The following is a 22,997-nucleotide window of genomic DNA, read 5'->3' on the forward strand; positions in this document are numbered from 1 at the left end:
GCACAGGGGATTGCCTGCATCTTGTTTAATTACATTCAGTAACTTAAATTGCCGGAGAAAACCCGCTTTAGCTATAATCATTTTGAGCTCTGAAGAAATCCCATAGCCTGGTGGAAAATTTGTATATTCCCCTTTAGCGTCGCCTTACATGTCTTGCAACGATGCATACGTAGGCACATACTGAGGTTCACTTAGCTTACCCTGAACGTGGTTCCTCCAGGGTCTGAAAGGCAGAAGATACGCTGTCTGCCTCTATTATTGGGGGTGTTAAGTGGAAGGTCCAGCAGGAAAGCAGATGCCTCCCGGGAGCCCCGCGCTGCTCTCCACCACGAGAGCAGCTCCAGGGCTAGGCTTATGCTCAGCACTGCTCTGGGAAGGGACCACACATACTCAGGTTGACAGGGAAAAAAAAATGCACACGAAGATCATGGAAGTCTCAGGGCAAGTAAATTACTGTTAATTGTGAGATATTTGATTGCAAGAAGCACCAGATGGCCAGCCATCTGTTTTTTATTATAAAATTAAACAAGATTAACCCAAACAGGATTTCCTCAGCATTCTTCTTTGACTGGCTCACAAATACATCTTTAACACCTATGCTACAGATACAGCACAATCAGAAGCTCTTCCTGCCTTTCCCTAATCTACTTGGGCTAAATACTCTGCTGAGTAATGCCCTTGCACGTTAAGTTTTCCAGGGGATGGATTAATTAAGAGATGAGAGAACTGGGAAAGGTCAGCTCAAACAGAAGTAAAGTAACCTCAGCAGAACACCTTCCTTTTACTCTGCTACAACACCAAACTCGGGTTAGAAGGGCAGGGAAGAAGCCCAAGGGCAGGAGAGGATCTTGCCAAGGGCAACGGGTTGCCAGAGGCAACCACAGCTGGGGTACCAACCTCTCCTGCCAGCATCAGTGCCGTCGGTGCTGCGATGGAGGGAGATGTACAGCAAGCACTGGAGAGAGTGGCCAGAGCCCTGTCTGTCTCTCTCAAAGGCAGCAAGATCCGCCGACCTCCCCTCATCCTCCTCCTCAGCTTGGTCCCCTCCATCACCATCCCGAAGGCAGGAAAGGCTAAACGTCTCTCCCTAGAACTGACTCGACCCCCCCAGCCCTGTGAGGCACTGTGGGCAGCTCAGCACGCAGACTCGTCCCACCAGAGCGAAGCGCACGACAGAGAGAGTGGCAGCATCCTCCTGGCCGGCGAGAGCACGCCCGCATCTCAATTTAAGCGCGTGACTCAGGTGCTACGTACCCAGCTCAAAAAGCGTCTCTCGCTACAGTGCCTCTACAAGCTCCGGCATTTTATTTGCCTTTCCACACATATGCCTAAAAACTTCAGGATTTTCCTCCTTGCTCTGGCATCCTCTGCATCACCAAAACACCACTCCTGCCTTCATCCCAGGAAGGGCAGCACCGCAGAAGCTCGTTTTTGCTTTGTACGATTAGTGATAACGGTGTCTTTTGCAGGCTTCGGCTGTTCTTTGCTTCAAGATGCATAAATTCTGAGATCAAGCCCTGCAGACAGCAGCTCAGACGAATTTTGCCTGGCGAGTCGGGCTTGCAGGACCCGCTAATCCAGCATGTTTTCAGCCCTCAGCTACCAAACCTGCTCTGGGATTCAGCTGCCTCTCACGCTCTCCCTGGAAGCTGGGCTGCCGCCAAGAAGGCCTTTCCCAGCCCACCCAGTTACCCTACGCACACGTATGGTATCAGATCGGATCTCGCAGCTGAAGCGGGCTGAGCCCTTGTCCCTCTGCAAGCTTTTCTCATGCAGATTACGCACGTCTTGGTTTGTTCGAAGCAAATCGGTTGTGAATTGAACATAAAGGGTGTTCCAGGGGAGATGTCCCCTTGAATCATTCCCCAGCGTAAATCCCCGGGGACACGGTGCGTCCAGAAACTATCAATAATACCCCACTCACACCCTCCTATCTTATCACATACAGGCAGACAACCTGTTGGGAGAGTTTAATTGCCCGTCAGCTGACAGACAACGGGCCAGGGCTCTAGCTCATGTAAACATGATTCTTTTTCTCTTTTTTGTTTAGCTTTGAATATCTTCACTTTCAGGGCTACCCGGGAGAGAAAAATGCCATGGTCGTCTTTTTTGGATAGCAGCCAGCCAGCTCGCCGCACCCCAGGCTGTTTGCCCCCCCACCCCATCGCTGCTATCGGAGGCTGGGAAACACGGCGCGTGATTCCAGCTTGCACCCGTTTGCAGGGTGATACGGCTCCTGGAGGGACGCGTCCCACGGCCACTGGCCCCTTTGGCATCTTCTCCGAATGCGAAATGAGAGAAGTGCCGCTGGGTTTTGCCTGGCCACTCACCCGCAATCCGGAGACAAGCTTACAGCGGGGCAAGCTCGTGGTTTGCGTCTGGACTCAGCTCCAGCCAAATACAGCAGACCGTGCTCCTGGAAACACAGTCTGACTCCCACCCCGTTCATCTCTGACCTTGCGTTTGACGGATTCGTGGTTATTTTGCACGCGAAGACGCGCACACGTGCTGCAGGATCACTGCGGTTTGGGGTGGGGTCCCTAATAAACAACAGTTTGACTCCCCCTCTACAATACCAGGAAAATTAACCCAAAAGGCAGGTGCTGACAGAGCTGATCATCCCACCTACAAATGCTGGATGGCCTGGCTCAGCAGCTATTAGCAAAGGGGGCACAGACAGAGGAACCACCCTCTCCTTCCCAAACTGCAAGTCCCCGGCTGGAGGTGGCCCCGCAGTCCAAGCTGCCCATCATCTGCTCCACTAGGATGCTCCTTCCCCAACAGTCACACCAGTTCTTCACTGGTGCTGCTCCTCGCCAGAAATAGAGGCTGCCTCCCAGACCGCTGCAGCTCCTGCTGCCTGAACAAAGCCAATGCCGTCGTTCCAGCGGGCAACTTCGCATCCCTGGGGGTTTTAGGATGATGGGTTTCCCCAGGGACACCCCAGTGTGACTAGCTCATCCAGATTTTTACATGTTCTGGAAACCATATAACTTCGTCCGTTTTGTGATACGGTCTGTCTTTAAAAAAAAAAAATAAAAAAAGGTCTCAAAAATGATAAAATCATGAATTGCAAACTGGTCACGTTTCCAGGCAGGTCACTGCTTCTTTTCATCCCGCTGGAAGCCACCAAACAGAGATCAAGTTCCCCCCAACGACAGGCCATTCATCTCCTTCAGCCCAAAGCCCTTGGGCTCACACAAACACAAACATAAGGACAGTTCTGCCCTCTATTCCTGGGTGCAGAGGAAGACATAGGTAAGATAAAACATGGCCCATGTATAGGCATATTCAGGGAATTCACTGAAAAGCTCTAAATACGTCCTCTCTTCCTTTCCCCTTGCCTTTTCCACAAGAGAGAACCAGGCTCGCCTTAACGTGGACCAAACTATTTGGTTTTCCAGTCTTATTCGCAGAAGTGACTGTTTCACTCTGAGCTGGTATTTCTCCAGAAGAACTCGCTCCAAGGCAGACACCTCAGCTGGAAAGCTCCAGTCCCAACAGGCAAAGGTACGTGCAACTGAGAAGAGCATCCTATCCTAAGAAGGAGCAGGGAATTACTGTATAAGCGCTGTTATACTACGCACACTTACAAAGCATAGCTTAAAAAGCCAGTTTTTAAATGAAGGGAACAGATGCTCCGACAAGAGCCCTGTGCAAAATGTTTCCTTTGCCAAAAGGCGTAAAAGGAAACCCACTTTAGCTGAAGAATCAGCTTTTAAAGGCAATCCCTAGTAAATGAGGTATAAAACTGAATTCAGAGCATTTCCACTACTTTCTTGTCTTTCCAGCAGAGCATCCGCTGGGCTGGGCTTTCACTGACAATCACTCCTCCACAGCCAGCCGGGGACATGCCCCAGGAGGTGGAAGCACACAACAAAATAAAAAAAATAAAAGCAGTTAAAAAAAAAAAAATACAAGCTTTTTAAACATGATTTATCCACGCTGGGTACTTCTCTATTTAACCAGATGCTTCCAAATGTCTGGCACTGGAGAAAAACCTACAATTTTACCCCATGATATATTACTAACCCATACTAGACTTGCACAGAAACAACTGGCTGCTGTTGCTGCCAGGGGAGGGGGAAAAAATAAGTGGATTACACTATAAAACAAAAGAGACTTCAAATAGCTGTGGTATTACCTCGGAGGAGTTTCATAACAAGCCGGCTCAGTCTGTCAAACGCGGATTGGAAGGGGGGCTGCGTGCAACCCTGGCTCTCGTGAGCTGCCTGGGGAATGCGCTTCCAGGGATGCTTTCAACCAAGAGACCCTCATGCATCTTGGTAAGCAACTGAATAAGGGAGCGTGGATGGGAAGCCCCCATCCGAGCAAGGATCCGACCAAGGGGCTTTCAGACAGAGACGCCTAAGAATCGGGCTCTACCGCATCACAGGTTCCTGCCAATAACAGGCATACGACTCCTGCAACGTCTCACAATGTTTGATAGCACGGGGACCACGGCACGTGTCTTGTATCAGCTGGCTATATGTGATGCGCAGATACCATGGGGAAAAAAACAGCGCTGATACAACTGGGGAAAAACAGATATGCTTTTAGCTTGAAGAATGGCTTGTCTGGTTTTTCCCAAATCTATCGGCTGATCTAACAATAGATACTACCTTCCTACGAACCTCACCTCACCTCGCTCCTGGGAGCGCTGCAGGCAGCAAGACCATCAATGCATCAGGGAGGGATCTGGCTCGAAACGCAAGTCGCTCTTGTTTCCTCGGCACCAGGGCTACAAAACGGCTTTGATAAAGCATCAGCGGTTGTGCGTGTTCATGAAGGGGCCCAGAGAAATGACCCTTGAGTGGGAGGGACCCGCGAGGGTAAGGGAAAAGGTGAGCGGAGAACTTGGTGCTCGCTACCAGCGCTGCTGTTCGGACTTCAGGTGCCGGCTCGCACGGAGCTGTGCCTGCAGCACCAGAGATAGGACAGGGTCCTGCTCCCGGGTGCAAGGCAGAGATAAGGTCTGTGGGACTGATGGAAACGCAGGGCACGAATCAGCCCCAGATTTGCAGGAGGTGGTGAAGAAGACCACACGAGGCAGAGGAAGAGTACAGTTGAGCCACTCCAGCAGAACACCTCGGATGAGTTGTATCTATCCTGATGAATGCAGTGCTGGTTTATCAAGCAGATACTGCTACTAAAAACGGTGCAAAACCCTACCACTTCAACGTGGGCTCCCCGGCTCTCCCAAACCCACACTCTCATCTTCACCCCCGCAAACAAACAACAAGAGCAACCAAACAGAAAGGCTGTACACCTCGAAAATGCTCGAACAACACCTCAGCTGACTCAAAATCAGAACTGAAAGTGTTTCTGGTTAAGTTGAGATGGCAGCTTAGCTTACATCATACCGTAGCAAAGGGCAAATAAACTCTCCTTCCCTGTGAACCAGAGGTCCTGAAAACAGTCAGCAGCTTAGCTCTTCCCCCATCAGTTGTCTCAAGCCGCCTTCTCCTACGAGGCATGGGATGGGTTACCTCGGAGCCTTGTTTTGAACCAGTCTCCCTCGCTGTCTTCCTCTAACGCATAACTTCAGCCGTCAATGGAAGGGGGGAACGTGTTTAAATAGGCTAACAACAACTCCCTGCGGGAGGGTACTCTTTGTGTAACACAAATCTGACGACTTGCAGTTCATTGAACGTTCCCTTTTCCATCACCCTGCAAGTTGAAGCAGTTTTAGCTCCTAAGCGACACTGACATAATCCAATGCCTTGTGAAGTGGACATGGTTGGTCACTCACCTGAGAAAAGGCAAAAGGATTTGTGAGATCCCGAGTAGTATTTCTGGTGCTGTAGGTTGCCATGTTCTCCACTTGCAGGACTAGCTTGATATGAGTATAAATAAATAGTATGGTGTATGTATAGAGAGAGTACAAATAGTATAAAGAAGCTGATTTTAGTAAGTGCTAGCAGTCTTTTTTACTGACGACAACACAGTTGTTCTTATTAATGATTGCTGCTGCCCTACTACATCGGACTGAGACCTCATTATGCCAACTGCACAACAAGCCTCAAGAGAGCTCGCAGTACCTTTGCCAGATGCCCCAACTTTCTGAACAGCTGAAGATTACAAGAGGTCACAGGTAACCCCTTGAAGGCCCCAAAGTCTGATCTTACAAGTCAGGATTAGCTGAGCAGAGACCAGCTCCCGTTTGTCAATGACATCCCATTGGCTTCAGCCGGGTGAAGATTTCTTGCCCTGGATATCAGCCATGAGCGCAGAAGCACCACCAGTAACTCAGGAGAGGGCATCCCTTGATGGAGACGATGAGCCGCTGACGTATGGGATGGTCCCATTATTCACGGCAGCCGTCTCTGCATTGGAATAACACTCAACACATGGAAGCGGATCAGAAGATGCGTGGCTGAAGAGAAGAATCCTTCAAGCCAGGGCTGCCTTCCAACCAACGCTAAATTATCACCAAAACTTGACTTGTAATCCCAAGCATTTGCTTCCTTTTATATTCTGCGTGACAACTCATCTTTGGGGCTGTACTCCAAAGGAGTCTTTGCCTGCGTGGGCTTTCCTTACATGCAAGGCAGACAGCTCGCATGGGAAACAGCCTCCCCTTCCCCCAGACACCTCCCAGGTCCAACAAACACTGCAGGCAAAAAGCTGCTGGTCTCCCAGAGCGGAGGGGAATCAAGAAGCCTCGTACGAAGAAATCCAGGCCGAGAGGTGTCTGGGACTTTCTCACTGACATAAGACAAAAGAGGTTGCCATCAAGAAAACAGCAAATTGCGGGGAGAAGGCTACGTGCACAGAAGCACTTGCCCACCCATGCAAGTAAATCCCGTCTGCCTCCACCGAACTACCTAAACCAGATTTTCCAGCCACATAAAGGAGTATAGCCCACTGATGCTGATAGACACTGGCGATTTATACCTGGAGATGCTCTTAACCTTTATACAAACAGCACCTGGGGTTGAATCCAGTTTGAAGAATGGGGTTTCAGCTTTACAAAAGCAAATCTACACGAGTAAAGCGTCAGACTTCTGCAAGCCTACAATTTCAGAGGAGTCGTGGAGCTGAACCTGTCTCAGGGTCTGTTTTTTGTTCTTTATTAATCATTTTCACGGGCCTTTGCACTTTTGGATTCCAGCCTGACTGGAAGCAGCAAACACTGGAAACCTCGCAAAGCTTTCCAAGTGTGAAACCCCCCTCCCTGGAGAAGGTTTAATGCACTTCAGATTTGCATGCAGACTTTCAGGGGCTGAGCCAAGCAGTCGCCCCTCTCAGACGCTCAGATTGTTCACCTGTCGGAGAGTTTCCAACCCGAAATATAGGCTTTCATCCGGAAGCATCTTTCCCAGAATCAGGACCAAGCGATCACCGGGTGGAAGGGAGTGATGGGGCCGACAGGCAGAGCTGAGATGGTGCCCAGAGAACAGCTCGTGATAGCAAGCCATCGGGGCCGCTGACGCTTTTCTCGCTAAACACCCACTTTTCATCCTTTCCCAGGGATCTCCTAGGCTCCATCGCTCTCATCCCGTAATTAGATTCAATTAACAACGCCTGGCATTCGCCTCCACAGAAAGCCACGACTCTCAGGCGAGGTTTAGAAAGCCTCAAGTAATGCCAAAATCAAACGTGGCTGAGATGCGCAGAGCAAAGCTGCCTCTCAGCCAAGAGAGTTGGAGCGTGCTCCCCTCTCTCTTTGCTATTTTATTCTCCAGACTTACAATGAGGGCTATTCTCTCCTAGAAGGAGGAATCCAAAACACTCCAGCTTTTTATTGATTCACTGCAAAGGGAAGGTATAGATTCTCCTCCGCCAGCCAACTTCCCATTAAAGCAGCCACCTTGGGCTCATGATGAACCGCTCGAGCTGAACCAAGAGGAAGCAGTGGCCGGTGCCTCTCGGGAGCTTGCAGAATCGGCGTTTCCGACAGACCGCCTCCCTCGCTCCTTCGAACCCCTCAACCAAAACCATCGCATTCACCAAGCCAGACAGGACGGGAAATGAGAAGAAAACCTTTCTCTCCATCACCGCTCTTCTTTATAGAGCTGCCACCCCCGCCTCCCACCAAAGCAACAGGGCAACCTTGAAATTCAAGCCAGCCATTGGAGCAAGTTGGCTGGGTTAGAGACAAGAGCTCCATCTTGAAGGGCTCAGCATCCTCTGTACAGCGCAGGATTCCCGTACCTTCCATCCCGCGTTGGTTTTAGAGTGAGGCCACGTGGAAAAAGAGAGCGAGGAGGGAGCGCGGCCATGCCACAGAGGGCTCACGGGCTGCTTCGTGAAGTCACGTCCTGCATTCAGGTGGTGTGGTCTCAGATATTTTATCAGTCCTTGGCGAAAGGAGGCAAAAACAATTAAAATGCCCTCCAGAGGCAGTTCATACGGCTGTCGTGGATAATCCTCAGCTGAGCAAATCCGCTTTGCCCCAGTCATTACCCAGGACAGCAAGTGACAACAAGGTTGCGATGGGGTACCTGGAGGAAGGGAGATGCCAGCTCGCTGGTCGGGAGACCAGAAATCTGACTTTCCTTCCCTCTCACACCTTCTGCTCTCTGGAAACAGCATCCCACAGACCTAAACCGAAGCAACCTGCAGCAGGGCCCATTTGGGGACAGCCCAGGGGATGCCTTAGTCCCAGTCTGGGACCCCCCACCAACCTGTGCACACCAGGCAAGTGCTGGGACCAGCAGGGCTCCCCCACCTCGAAGCCCACCTTACCCACCTTCAACAGGGTTGGGAGGTGAGTTCCGTGGGTCAGGCACTGCCTCTGGCTGGGTTTGCACAGCCCAGCTCAACGGTGTCATTCTCTTGGGACTCCCGCGACCCAAGCCCTAAATAATGAGGATATTCAAGTGTCATGTGCCCGTCGGACTAAGACCCACGGCGTCGCCCCGATCGATACGGAGCTGATGGGATCAGATCCTGACGAGCTGATGGCGATGGGAGCTATAACCCTGAGATGCAGATAGACCCACCCTGACGCACGACAACCGTGACTTTGGCTCACTGTGCATCCCGATTCCCTGCTGCAGAAGACATAAATGTGCCTGTAGGTGGCCCAGAAACACTGACTTACTAAAAACAAAAAGGGGGGAAAAAAAAAAAAAAAGAATGAATGCAGCGTCTGTCGCCCTTTTGGAGAATTGTTATTTTTTTGTGTGTGTAGTTGGTGCTTGTTTTCCAAAAATTTACATTTTTGTGTGTGTGTCATTCGCTTTTCATGCATTTTGAGACCTCGGAGCTTAGAAATTCAAAACACTTGTCAGTCACGTCAATCCTTCTGGACAAAACAGAGCTGCCACTTGGATGGATAAAAAAAACCAAAACAACAAACAAAACGTACTTTTCTGTCAAGCTGTGACTCGGTCACCCTACTCAATGCAAGCAAGACAATGTTTAGAGAAAGCAAAAAGAAAGATCTGAGTTTTCATACTCGTCGGTGGAACTAAATTGATTAAGGTCATTTCCTAGGTAGGTTTGAAATCTTCTGCAACAATTTTTTGAAAAGAAAAAGAAAAGTGCCCCCCAAAAAAAGGGAAAAGTCACTACTGCAAAAACATTAAATCTGCTTGGGTAACTCAGAATATATGTTGGCAAGGCAACATATCTCAGCTTGAACAGTAAACCTGCTATGTCAGAGGCTCTGCAACATATGAAAGAGACTTGGGTTTCAATACATCATGCTGAATTTACTTCTTTTCAGCCTTTCACAGCAAAGAATTTGATGTCTACCCTTTCACTGTTGCAATCGATAGGGTGACCTCACTTAAAAGTTTCCTGACCTTTGCTGTTGTTGGTATTGTTCTGTTAAAATGTAATTTAACTCTTTTTCTTTAGTCTGGAAATAGCACTGTACAGACAGCAAACATGATAGGGGTTTGGTGTGTCTCCCTCCCTTAACCTAGAGGCGAGAGGTAAAGACATCCATCATCAGAGTTGGCTTAAAACCAAGATGATGTCAAAGAAGCGTAAGATGTACAGCGGCCCACACCCTCTGCTGAAGCAGACCTGTTGAGTTGCACTGATTTCACACTTCACATCGGAGCTAAGCCCGCTGGCGGCTCCAGAGGGTCCTGTTGGTTTCCCAACACTTTCTTGTAAAGGTATATACGTGCTTGGTAAGGTAAATAACCAGAAGGGCCTTGTTCTGATGCTCTCACTCCCGTGCTGAAGAGCATCTTACTCCCTAGGAGTAGCATCCTACTCAAAACGTTAGCCATGGGATTGAGCGGTCTCCCTGGATTCACAGCATCACTGGGACGTTGGTATCTCTTTGGCAATAGAAAGCTGTAACATTTCCAGGATGGAGACCTTTAGCTAAGGCCTTGCACGTATTCCGCATAATGCCAGAAAACCAAATAGATCAGAACTTACATGAAAAAAGTGAATTGTTTTCAGACAGCGACTACCAAAATGGAAGGAGACTGATTTTTCTCATGACAGTGGGTGTTAGAAGCGTCAGCCGCATGCTTTAGGGTTACAGCTGGATTATCCATTGCAGGATCTTTGTGAGCCTAGTTTGAATCGTACTGTAACCCTGTAATTCAAGTACTTTTGCAAAACCAAATTCACGTCATTATTATCTGTTGTGTTGCTATCATTACGACTTTGCGTTATGGCTGTACATGGGTATTACATCGCATTAGTGATGCAGATGCGCACATCTGCACTTAACACACATGCATTTGCACAGGATTATGGCTAAAATTCCTGATCCTACTTATAAAAAGCCCTATAAATCCTAGATAGCTCCCTTTAAATCAGCAGCATTATCCTACTGTAAATCCGGGGTGTAAATCAGAGCAGACTCTGCCTCAGACGCTCTTCAGCCACCCACCGTAATGGAGCGGGGAGGCTAAAAGCAAACCCCGGGCTCCGTACACACCAGTTCCCCCCAAAACCCGTCCTCGCTGCATCATGCCCTGCTCAGCCCCACACCCCATCTCAGGGGCTGAGCCCCACTTCTCAAACTACCAGCCCAACTCTTCTCATCGAGCAGCTCTCTGAAACAAATTAAGAGCTGGCTTTGGGAGCGCCGCCGCCGCCACGTGCTTAAATATTGCTCACAGCTGAGTTATTTCTTGCTTCTTAGGAACTTTAAATGGCTTTTATGCTCAGTGAACTCATCAAAGGCCAGTATCTAAAGTCAGCAGCATTGAAACAATGAATTAGCCAAAGGAGAAACAGGCCAGTTAGGCGTTTCTTACGGTACATTATCTAGATGGTTGCCAGAGGAGCTGATTTAAAGTCACTGTGCTACACCTGAATGTCGTTTATGGCTCATAAAAGGAAATCTGTGTTTAAGTAACAATAAAGCAGGACTGCACTTTCTATATAAAAAAAAAAAAAATTAAAAAAAATATCCTTTCTCAAGGAGCAGATGTATTTTTATTTGCTCAGTGCCTGCCTCGGAGGCACGTGGAGTCTGACCGCGCTGGGATGCTTTCAGCCATGAAATCCAAGAGTTAAGGAGGACTTGCTCCAACATGGCTTATGTCCCGTTTTTACTCATTTTTCCACCGAGGCCTCAGCATAGTGAACTTGACCTCCTTGCAAAGGCAAGACCCGAACACCCGTGTACACCTGTAGCTGTCAGAGGAACACGGGAGATCCCCGGGCACGGGCAGCCAGCCCACCAGTCCTGCCCCAAAGCCACAGCCCCGCAGCGGGAAGAAGCAGGGAGCCTTTGTAACACCCCTAGCTCCAGGGTCAGGACGTTTGGCCAAACAAGGTGTAAGTCACCCAAGGACACGTATTTTTACTCACCTGTTATCCGCTGATAAATTCCCTCGTATCAGACTCCAAGGGGTCCAAGCCCACTTTTTTGGCTTCAGTGCAAACACCAGCTGAGGTATGGTGGCACACACACCACGAGGAAAGCCTCCTAGAATATATACATATGTTTTTTCCTATTAGGTCTCTGCCAAAGTTTGATTTTTGAGAATTTTCTGCACGAAAACAAGTCCTAATGAAAAATATGCAACAACAACAAACTCTATCCTTCTGTCCCTCTGCACTGTTTTGCCCTCCACCGATTTCCCATCATCTGCTCACTACCACCCTTCTCCCAGAGTCACAGCCACTTCGGGGCCACCCACCTCCACACAAGTAGTGCCGATCCCCGAAGAGGACCTCGTGCACCGTTCCCAAGCCCCGGTGCTGTTGGCAAGGATGAGTGCTGCCTCCCAGCTCCACCTGCCCTTCCAGGGGCCAAGGAGACAAGGTGGGTGCTCAGCCCCAGGTCTTCCCATCCAGGGAGCTGGAAAGGACCCGCATGTGCGATGCTACGGCTGTTCACTGACCTTTACCTGCTCTCTCAGTCTGACCCCACTTTTGGAAAAGGCATTGTCCCACCACGATTCACCTCCCCAAGGAAGAGGCCCGGAGACTTTATCGGTCTCCTCTACGCAGCGGGTCTGCAGGAGCTCCCCGACGCTCGGCACTGCCCGGGATATCTCCAGGGCTGACACCGCACAGCGAGTACCCGACTGCAGAGAGAGGAAAAAAAAAATCATGAGCTTCTGTCAAGTCAAACCTCCAAACCAGCTACAGCACGGCATGAAAACATCACACCGCCCGAGACGGGACCCGAACTGAAATAGTTACGCTGCTTTAAACTGAGCAACAGCCTGCAGGCACACGGGAGCAGGACGCCAGAGCACTGTACCTTTGGTGAGGATGCACAGCTGCACATCTGGATGCCCGGCATGGGAAGCAATGCCCAGCTCAGTCAGGAAGATGAATTCCTCAGTATCGACGCACCACCGCTAATTTTAACTATCGGTATGAGGGAGCGTTTTCCTTGCTGTTCAGCAGTACCTTAAGGCAGGCTTACAGGAAACTCAAAATAACCACCTCTTACAAGAAGCGTCCACGCAAAAGGCTGTACTTATGTCACGACGTTGTGACAGCTATGCTCGCAGCCCTTCTCTGCAACCGGTTCCTCCATTTGGGGATGGACCAGTGCTTTTTTAGAAACACCAAGTATAAGGTGCAGTGGTGGCAAACACCTATTTTTATAGGATCGTCTTTGAGAAGGCAGTAATGTAACGTGTAGAAAGAAACAGTCATTGCAAAGTTGTGTGGCTGTTAGGACAACGGCATGCTTTGATTTAATAGGAATTTAAGCGTAGCCTTCAGAGCAATGCAGTTATCACTTTGCTGGAGTTGTAAAACACGCGAACCAGGAACAGCAAGTCAGCGATGGCTGCAAGATGTTGATTTAACATTAGTTACCTTGTCCTGGGACGAAGACGACCACAATTCGAGTGCTTCGCTGGCTTAAAGATCTACTTCATACATCCCGCAGCGGCTGAATCCTGCACCACACTTTGACAATAAGGCATTGCAAATTCAATGCAAACCATAACAAAGAGAAGAGGAGATAAAAAAGGATTTAATGCTGTCAGGACCGTTAACCCCCAAATTCCATCACAAGCAAACACTGCGGAGGACTGAACCTGGATTAGTCCAAATATCCGCTCCATCTGCGTACTTCCATATTTTCCTTCCACGTGTTTATTCCTAAGCTACAGACACAGCCTTTCATCACTCCCAACAGCTTTCACCTTATAAATCCATCAGCTTTACCCTCCCGAACAGCACAGCCTTCCGCAGAGCCGCTCCTCCCACCCCGTCCCCTCTTGCCACGTACCCGTGCCGTCTCGCATTCCTCCATTCAATGGTTTCTGCCCACCGTCAACAAACGTCAGGAAAATACAGGCTGACCTGTTTGCTCCTGTGCCAAACAAAGGAGAGAAGGTGGCTTTGGGATTTCTTCTTTTTGGCTTTTTTTTTTTTTTCCTAAGGAGGAGGAGGATGGCAAGTCAAACCACTGGTAGGCACAGATTTTATTTTTTTTTCCCAGATCTTTATTTTACAAAAATAACTTACAAATAGAGACAACTCTCAGAAGTAAGATCATTCATTCTGTGCATAAGGATACAGCTTTGTGAAGTATGGGCGTAGGAGTTAACAACTCTTACAATACTGTTAATTTTAACATGATGGTAACTATATTACAGTACACACATTTCATGCTCCAGACATGTGGGTATGACCACCACATAAAGCCACGGTCAATAAAGTGTGCCAGCCAGGGAGGATGCACCTAGGAGATCACTTCCATACCGCTATTAATCGGCATCCTCTTACCTACCATAGTTTAAAACAAATGGCAATCTAACACTCAGACTACAGCACTCTGGATACACTCATCAGCAATATACTTCAAATACATGATAAAAATATATTTAACTTTCAAATACAATTGTATAAGGTACACCAAGAGCCAGAAAATAAAGTCTCGAGCTTTTAAATACAACACACTATATATATAACATATACAAGGAGACAAGAGGGAATCTACACAAAGAAGAGAAAGCTTATCCTGGAAATGCATGTTATCTATGGTACACAATGGCTTTGTCTGCTAGAAAGTCATTTCCATTTGCATAGCGTTGTCCTTGAGAAGTCCAGACCGGGCTAGGAGGAGATCAAACAAAACACACCATCAAAAGGCTTAATTTTGGTACCACTTGCGTTTTGCACCTGATTCTACTCTTAAATTACAATTTGCTATTTCTTTTTTGTAGGCTGGAATTCATGCCCCGTTCATAACAAGCACAGGGGAAGGGGGGGGGTGAAAAAACAAAAAAACAACAAACCAACCAACACACAAAAAAACAAAGGTCAGAGAGTCAAGGAGGTTTCTTTATGGGGTTGCAGTCATTTGGCATTTTGCTCCAGAGCAGAGTATTCTGCTTCCGACACTCTGGAAGCATCGATAAGTTTAGTGAGACCAGTTTTGGCAGAGTACTTGAAAATAAAGGCTTTCATGAGCTCGTATCTGTAGTTGCGGTTAATGAAGCTGTACAGGATGGGGTTGATGCAGCAATGGACTAGAGAGAAACACTGAGTGATGTGAAGAGTGGCGTACAAGAAGTTCTCCATCTGACAACTGAAAGGTATGAAATGAAGGCTATAGAAGATGTCAAGCAGGACAGCCACGTGGTAGGGTAGCCAGCAGACAAGAAACACGACAACGTAGGAGAAAATGATCTTCCCATTGCTCTTCCTCTCTTGGTCACTGGAGGCGGAGATGGTCTTCGCAAGAAGGAAATAAAAGACAGCAATGATGGGAAAAGGGATAAGAAAGCCCAGCACGACGGAGATGAGCTCCATGCCAATCAACCACTCTTTGAAGCTCTCCTCTGGATAGACGGGACGGCAATAAGTTTCACTGTTGGAAGAGACCGTCTTGAGATAATAGGTGTCTGGGAGAGATGCGGAGAAGGCAAGAAGCCACACTAAGATGCAGATGCAGCGACGGATTATCTTCTTCTTGCGATTGCTGGAATTGGTGAAATAGGCAACTGAGAGGTAGCGGTCCACACTCATGCAAGCCAGGAAGAAGATGCTGCCATACAAGTTGATGGAAAATATAAGGTGGGTTATCTTGCACGTGATTTCTCCCATATGCCACTGGTTATGCTGCACGAGGGAGACGACCCACACCGGAAGAGTGATGACGACGCACAGATCAGCGATAGCCAAATTAAAGATGTAGAGGTGGGTTTCATAGCCAGTCATTTTGGCTTGGAGGTTGACCCACACCACAACCGAGTTGGCCACCAGCCCTATGACAAAGATGAAAATGTAGAAGAAGGACAGGGTGTATAGCAGGGCGCTTTTGTTGAGCGTGCCAGGGCATGTTGTCGCATCAACTGTGATGCAGTCACCGTTGTTGCACGTCCAGTTGATCTCCGTCAAGTTGGCCGTTTCCAGAAAATCGAGGATGGAAGTCAAATCAAGCGCGCTCATGTTCACTCAGTTTAGAGTTTGAGTGACCTACAGGCAAAATAGGATCAAAAGAAACAACCTAAGTTAACAGAGATATTTCTGCTGCCATCTTCGTACCACAAAGAACATGCAGGACACGCTGTTTTAGTAATGTCCTACTCTTATAAGGCGCTTTTCATTAAAGAGATCTGTGGAGTAAAACAATCAAAACAGACACATAGCAAAACTCATCTGGTTGACAAAAGAGGAACAGCACTAGCTTTTTGTGTGGTTTGTTTTTTTTTTTTCCTTGCAGCTCACATCTGACATCATCAGGTTGGCTATCATTCCCGGGTGTGAAATCCACAAAGTACACTGTAGCCAAATAAATGTCAGGCGACTAAATCTGTCTTCTCCAGCATAAATGATGATACTATCGCTTTCAGCAGGGGAATCTTTAAGCCATTTTATCTGCACTCCCTCAAGCGTAGTAGAATTGATCTGGCTGATACACGGTACCATAAAACATTTACCACAAGCTCTGGTCAGCATCTTGTCAAGCCCAGCTCCAGCTGCATTAACCAGAAATGGGGAACTAAGGGGCTTTGTACCCTCATCCGATTTTAAATTTAAATCCTGCTCTGTCCTCGCCCCCTTCCCTTCAATTCTGTCTTACAAAGCATCCCCTGCATTTAACAATTGTCACGTAGCTTTGAGAGAAGAAAAAAAAAAAAGTCAGAGCTTGACCACTGAGTAGATCTGGTGGGCTTAAGTTTTCTTTCTAGGAGGGAGCTTTGATTTACAAAACACTCCCCCATCACAGCTGGCTCCACAACAACTGCTTCCTCCCCACCCTTTTGCTTTTCTACATCTACTTTTCTTGCCTCTTCAGCGCCTTCTTCCATTAGCAGGCAGCGGACAAAGCAAGGGGGTCCTCGTTAACTTCCTCGCCAGCAGAAGGAAGGGCCCCAGCAGACCCACACGGCTTACACAAAATCCAAAGCTGGACTGCTAATTACCCTTGTGCTTTTGGGGCAGTGTAAAAATGCTGCTTCCCCCGCTGGACCCTCCCACCCCACAGGGCCAACAGTACCACCCATGGCAGCAGCCGGCTGCCTTGGCCCGTGACTGCCATGCTTCAGCCAAGAAAGTTTTGGAGCCCCGTGTCCACAGGCTCTGGCTTGGGGTATGCCAAAATACAGATGGAGAGGTGGGTTTCCAAGGGATGGACCCCACCTTGTTCCCCCATGGCTTCACTTGAGCCAGAGCATCGGGTCAGCCAGCCCACCCGTAGTCCTCCCCATGGACACTTCTAGCACCCTGAAGGGTGGCCACCTTGTTCTTCCCCATGCCCCCAGCCGTGAGAGGTACCCCCTGATGCCATCCCAGCCCTGGGGGAAATGCCAGCATGAGCGAGCTGCCAGAGAGAGCAACGGGGGGAAACAACTCCCATGGCTACCTGCACCTCTGAACATCCTCAACTCCACCATAGGACCTCTGGGTGGTACTTACGGGAGCACGGAGGGGACAGCGAGCAGGGAAGAGCTCAGACACACTCCCGCACCGAGCATCCTCTTCTCACCCCCACTCCCCAAAAAGGGACATCGGTTGACACAGCACCTCTCACTCCATCTGCATAATTGGCTCTTCCCAAACCTCCCACCCTCCCAGGGACACAGGCTACGGAAGAGAAGGGAGATAAGGGGAGAGATTACCGGGGAGGTCTCAAGGCACTATTGTCCCAGCAGAGGGGAAGCTGGTGACACTAACAATGAGGGGGGCCATGCACGCATCCAGGGGAGATCAAATCTCTCCACAAACAGGGCCCAAATTAGACCTGTGAGGAGATGTAGCCTATCGCTTCAAACCTGTGCAGCCTTCCAGGCTTTCATCCTGATGGCCTGCTGAAAGATGGAGTTGAGATTCAAATCAAATTAAGCATCGATTTTGTTAAAATGCTGGCAAAAGAGGGAGCCGAGACAGTAGCAGCTTTCTGTCCTGGGATAGATGATCCCTCATCTCCAGCTCAGGAAAGCAGAGGGTGATTTAACCCACGTCTACGCAGGGCAGAAGGACTGATCCTGCTCCCTGCAGAGATGCAGGCCACCCTTAAGCTGCCTGTACTACCCAGTTGGTGCAGGCAGCAGGGATGCGCGCTGCCCAGGCGCAGTTCCCCGGGGATGCTCTCTTCAGCCCAGGGCTGCAAGCAGGAGAGAGGGATGGGTCTCCTGCTAGACCTCAGCCAGGGTCCCACCACTACCGCTGTGTCCCCAGTGCAAACACTTTTCAAGGCCTCTCAAGCACGGGGAGAAGCAGCACCACCCCCAAGTCCCCGTATCTCAAAACCCTGCAGCAAGTAAAGCAAAATCCCTATAAGCCACAAAACTCCCAGGCCCGTGGCGGTATTTGTGGACAGCGAGGTGAGCAGAGCAGGCGGGACTCCAGGCTAACCCCGTAACACCCTGCAGAAGTAGCACAGGTGGGCCTGGGCATCTTCTGGGAAGGCATGCAGTCTAACAAGGGGTATGGGCTCTCTTCACATCTCAAGACCTCCAGGACGGGGCTGTCACCACCCACCACCAAGACTCCAGCACATCCCCTAACGGAGAAGAAAAAGAAACTCAGACCGGGCTGCAGCACATCAGATCACTCGCGCCAACAGAGAGGCAGCGCGGGCGAGCAGGGAGGCAGCAACAGGGCAGCGGAAAGCCCGTGAAGCTGGGACTCGCACCAAAGCTGGAGACACCACAGCCACCAGCCTGGGACACCACCTAGGAGAGGGCACCGCCATCCCGGCTGCTCGCTCACAACCACCCTGGGGATCTAACTGAACACAAACGATGCTCAGCCCCAATCTCAGCCCGCCTCCACTCCGAGAGCAGGTCTGCCTCATGCACGTGCATCCATCTGTCCGGGGCCGCCCGCATGCCTGTGCACTTTCGCATCCCCAGCACGGTAATAAAAATCTGAAACCGATACGGCCTCCCAGGCTCAAAGCTTTGCTGGAGGGGTGGCTATATTCAGGGATTACAGCCTTGCGAGGCCGGCTCTCTATAGTCTGGGATTAGCTGCTGCAACCTGAGCTCTGATTCCCACCCAGATTAGTTAGGAGGTGTGGGGGGAACCCACGAGACAAACTCAATAAAGCTACTCCGTGCTTCTAAAAAAATACCTTTAGCGCTCTCTGCAGACAGCACAACATCCTAAAAACTTGTGAAGGCAGCTGGAACTGCGTTTTGCATCCCCCGCACTGCAAACCTCTTACAGGCCATTGCCCCTTTGCCCGGCAGGCATGTGTGCCATGGCCGGTCCCTGCTAGTTCGCAGGAGTTATGGTGGGAAGGAAAGGAGATGCACCCAAAATCCTGCTCCAGACACCCAGAGGCGTCCCTGGAGCCGATGCAGCCTGCAGGACTGCACCCTCCCCATCCCACCTCCCGCCCAGGACCCAATGCAGGCTGTGAAGAAAGTAAGCAGGCACGAACATCCCTACCCAGGAGAGCAGCCTAGCACCCCGTGGAAGCCCTCGACACTTTTGGGAACTTCTCAGCACCCCCTCTTCCACCCAGAGTATCTCGAAGCCTGGTCCTGCCTGCACTCAGACCTGCCTCCGGGCAGCTCAGAGGTGTGGGCAAACTGGGCTTTGCCCTTCCCGAGTGGAGGAGAAAATGAGCTATGTCAGGAAAAGCCAGGAAGGCTGGTTGGTTGTAACCTACACACTGTCACCCTTCCTGCGTCAAGGGACCAGCCTGGCTCTCCAGCATGGGGAGGTGGGCAGCACGGCCCCTTCCAGGCTGCTTGGCCAGCGCAGGAGGACAACCATGCCCTCAAGGGGCTTTGCGAGACTGAGCCTGGCACTTTAAACTCTCTTCTGCAGTTCTGAGTTGGAAAAAAAAAAACCAAACCAGTCATAACTGGGGAAACAAGTGTCCCAGGCAGGTCTGGCTTGCACCCAGAGGAAAGGAGCACCCAGAGGAAAGGAGCACCGGGTGTTGGGACGGTAGCAGGATGCTGCAGCGGCCCGAAGCAGGTGACTCCAGACCCTCCGACCCTCCCAGCACGCCACCGGCCTCCGCCACGGCCAGGCGGGCCCGCCCGCTAACCGGCCACGGGAAAACCAGGCGGGGTCCGAGGAGAGGAGGCTCCCCCCAGCATCACCCCAAACGCGCTCCCGAGAGGGGCTGGGGTGCAGCCGAGGGACGCTGCGGAGGCGACGGGGAGCCTTGCCCGAGGGAGCGTGGCTGCAGCGGCCACGCTGCTCCGGCCTCCCGCGGCTGTCACCCTGCGCGGGCTGAGGGGACACGGACACCGCGGCGCACCCCCCCCAACCCCGCCGGGCTGAGGCTCCGCTTCCCCGCCCTCGGGCCCGCCCTTACCTCCCGCAGCCTGGGCGCCGGGCGCTGGCGGAGCGACTGAGCGCGGCCCGCCGCCGCCGCCCCCTTATATCCGCGGCGGGGAACCGCCTCTCGGGGGCGGCCCCGGCCCCGCCGCCCGCCCCGGCCCGGCCCGGCCCCCGCGGGGGGAGCTGCGGGGGCAGCCGGCGGCAGCGGCGGCTCGGGCCGGGCGGAGGGAGCGGGGACCGGGCGCCTCGCTGCAGCCCGGGGAGGGCCGGGGGTCAGCGTGCGAGCGAGGTGGGGTGGTTCTTCTGGGGGCTCGGCGAGCACTGAGAGGAGAGCGGGTGGAGGGCTGGGGCGGGTAGGGAGCCGCGGGCACCCGGGGCAGGAGAGAGGGAAAGGGGACGGACAGCCGGGGGGGGGGTAGGAAAAAAAAAAAGAGACAAAAGAAGGGGGGAAGAAAGAAAGAAAGACAAAAGAAGGGGGGAAGAAAGAAAGAAAGAAAAAAGGGGGGGGAAAAAAGAAAGAAAGAAAAAAGGGGGGGGGAAAAAAGAAAGAAAGAAAAAAAGGGGGGGAAAAAAGAAAGAAAGAAAAAAGGGGGGGAAAAAAGAAAGAAAGAAAAAAGGGGGGGAAAAAAGAAAGAAAGAAAAAAGGGGGGGAAAAAAGAAAGACAGAAAAAAGGGGGGGAAAGAGAGACAGAAAAAAGGGGGGGAAAGAGAGACAGAAAAAAGGGGGGGAAAGAGAGACAGAAAAAAGGGGGGGAAAGAGAGACAGAAAAAAGGGGGGGAAAGAGAGACAGAAAAAAGGGGGGGAAAGAGAGACAGAAAAAAGGGGGGGAAAGAGAGACAGAAAAAAGGGGGGGGAAAGAGAGACAGAAAAAAGGGGGGGAAAGAGAGACAGAAAAAAGGGGGGGAAAGAGAGACAGGAAAAAGGGGGGGAAAGAGAGACAGGAAAAAGGGGGGGAAAGAGAGAAAAAAGGGGGGGAAAGAGAGAAAAAAGGGGGGGAAGAGAGAAACAAAAAAGGGGGGGAAGAGAGAAACAAAAAAGGGGGGAAGAGAGAAACAAAAAAGGGGGGAAGAGAGAAACAAAAAAGGGGGGAAAAGAGAAACAAAAAAGGGGGGAAAAGAGAAACAAAAAAGGGGGGAAAAGAGAAACAAAAAAGGGGGGAAAAGAGAAACAAAAAAGGGGGGAAAAGAGAAACAAAAAAGGGGGGAAAAGAGAAACAAAAAAGGGGGGAAAAGAGAAACAAAAAAGGGGGGAAAAGAGAAACAAAAAAGGGGGGAAAAGAGAAACAAAAAAGGGGGGAAAAGAGAAACAAAAAAGGGGGGAAAAGAGAAACAAAAAAGGGGGGAAAAGAGAAACAAAAAAGGGGGGAAGAAAGAAAGAAAAAAGGGGGAAGAAAGAAAGAAAAAAGGGGGGAAGAAAGAAAGAAAGAAAAAGGGGGTAAGAAAGAAAGAAAAAAGGGGGGAAGAAAGAAAGAAAAAAGGGGGGAAAAAGAAAGAAAAAAGGGGGGAAAAAGAAAGAAAAAAGGGGGGAAAAAGAAAGAAAAAAGCAGGGGAAGAAAGAAAGAAAAAAGGGGGGGAGAAAGAAAAAACAGCTAAAATAAAAAATTAAGCAATTCACTTTAAAAGTAAAAGAAAAAAGAAAAGCGGGTTTCTAGTTGTTTTCTGTTTTGTTTCGGTTTTTCCCCGCCACTATAAAATATTGAGAAGACAAGGCAAGGGGAGGCAGCGGATTCTCACCTCTACTCCTTCACCCAGGGCAGGAAAAATTAATGCCAAGGAAAAGTGACCGGAAACCAGTCGCTAAAACTGAAAATCCACTCCTCCGCACAGGAAAGGCAGGTGATTAAAATGGCCTGTGGAGAGAAAGGGAGTAGGTCTGTACTCCTCCAGCCGGGTCAGCCTGTCTGTCTGTCTGTCCGTCCCGGGGAAGACGCTAGGATTAGATGACATCTACCTGCCAACAGCCGCACGATACAACTTGCTGAAGCCTGACAACGGCGCTGACACAGCTCCAAGGGATCTGACGCACATACGGCCGGACTTTTCCAAAAACGCCAGATAACCCGGAGCGGGGGCTTGGCTCCCCACTGCCCAAACCCTGCTGCTGGAGCACACACCGACACGTACGGCTCCGAGAGCCTAAATCACCTCGTCGTTACCGAGCCACTGTCCAGCCAGGAGAAACGGGCTAGCGAACACCTTTTAACCAGCACTTTTTGGAAGATAACAGGGCGTTTTCACATTTGCAACCCGAGGGCTTCAATACCCCCAGAAAGCACGTATTTTGTTTCCCCAAAGATGCTTAATCCTATTTCCACAGGCAATTAAAAGCTTGCATTAAAACCTGCTGGCAAACGCATGCTTAAAAAGAGAACATGTTTTCCCATGAAAGCGCCTAGCACAAGTTCTCAAGTTTAACTTGAGTCAGGGATGCGGCAAAACAAGTCGGTTTATGCTGTGGCAGAAGGGACCTGTTTAAAAAGAGCAAGGGTGCGGGTTAAAAGGACTCCTAGCTGCCAGCAGAGCAGTCTTAATTCTGAAAAAAAAAAAAAAAAAGATTGCTATTTTAACTCTGCTCCATTTCTCAGCCCACAATGTCTTAATTCTGCTCCCATTAAGAGGCGGAGTCAAATACCTCAAATTTACCCCCCTGCAAGTGAAAGCACAATTAGCTTCAGCTTTTCTGCCAGCAAAGAGAAGATTAAGCTGTAGATCTCGCACCTCCTGCAGATCCAAGCGCGTGCTGAAGCGTGCCCGGTGCTCACCCCGTGCTGCCCCCCAGCTCGGCCCCGCGCATCCCCAGAGACCTCCAACATCTCCCAGCTGACACCGCCCTGGGGAGCATGCGGCAAAGAAATGTGCTGGAGAACGACCCAACTTGTTGGGCTGTTGGTGGTGCCTCCGTC

At 50.3% G+C, this 22,997-nt stretch overlaps 1 protein-coding gene across 1 annotated transcript; it reads right to left on the reverse strand.

Annotated features, from left to right (window-relative positions):
• Positions 1-13,841: 13,841 nt before the first annotated feature.
• On the reverse strand, positions 13,842-20,148 carry ACKR3 (atypical chemokine receptor 3). The gene is made up of 2 exons (XM_059820579.1): positions 20,129-20,148; positions 13,842-15,822 (listed from the first exon to the last, which is right to left on the reverse strand). Exon 2 carries the CDS (start codon positions 15,793-15,795, stop codon positions 14,701-14,703), a length of 1,095 nt encoding a protein of 364 aa, XP_059676562.1. The 5' UTR covers positions 15,796-15,822; positions 20,129-20,148; the 3' UTR covers positions 13,842-14,700.
• Positions 20,149-22,997: the final 2,849 nt, after the last annotated feature.

This window comes from Gavia stellata, chromosome 8, assembly GCF_030936135.1.
Source record: "Gavia stellata isolate bGavSte3 chromosome 8, bGavSte3.hap2, whole genome shotgun sequence".
Taxonomy (NCBI): domain Eukaryota; kingdom Metazoa; phylum Chordata; class Aves; order Gaviiformes; family Gaviidae; genus Gavia; species Gavia stellata.

What these genes read in the sequence shown, in the direction of transcription:
- ACKR3 (XM_059820579.1), bottom strand. Translation starts at nt 15,795, where the DNA reads ATGAGCGCGCTTGATTTGACTTCCATCCTCGATTTTCTGGAAACGGCC.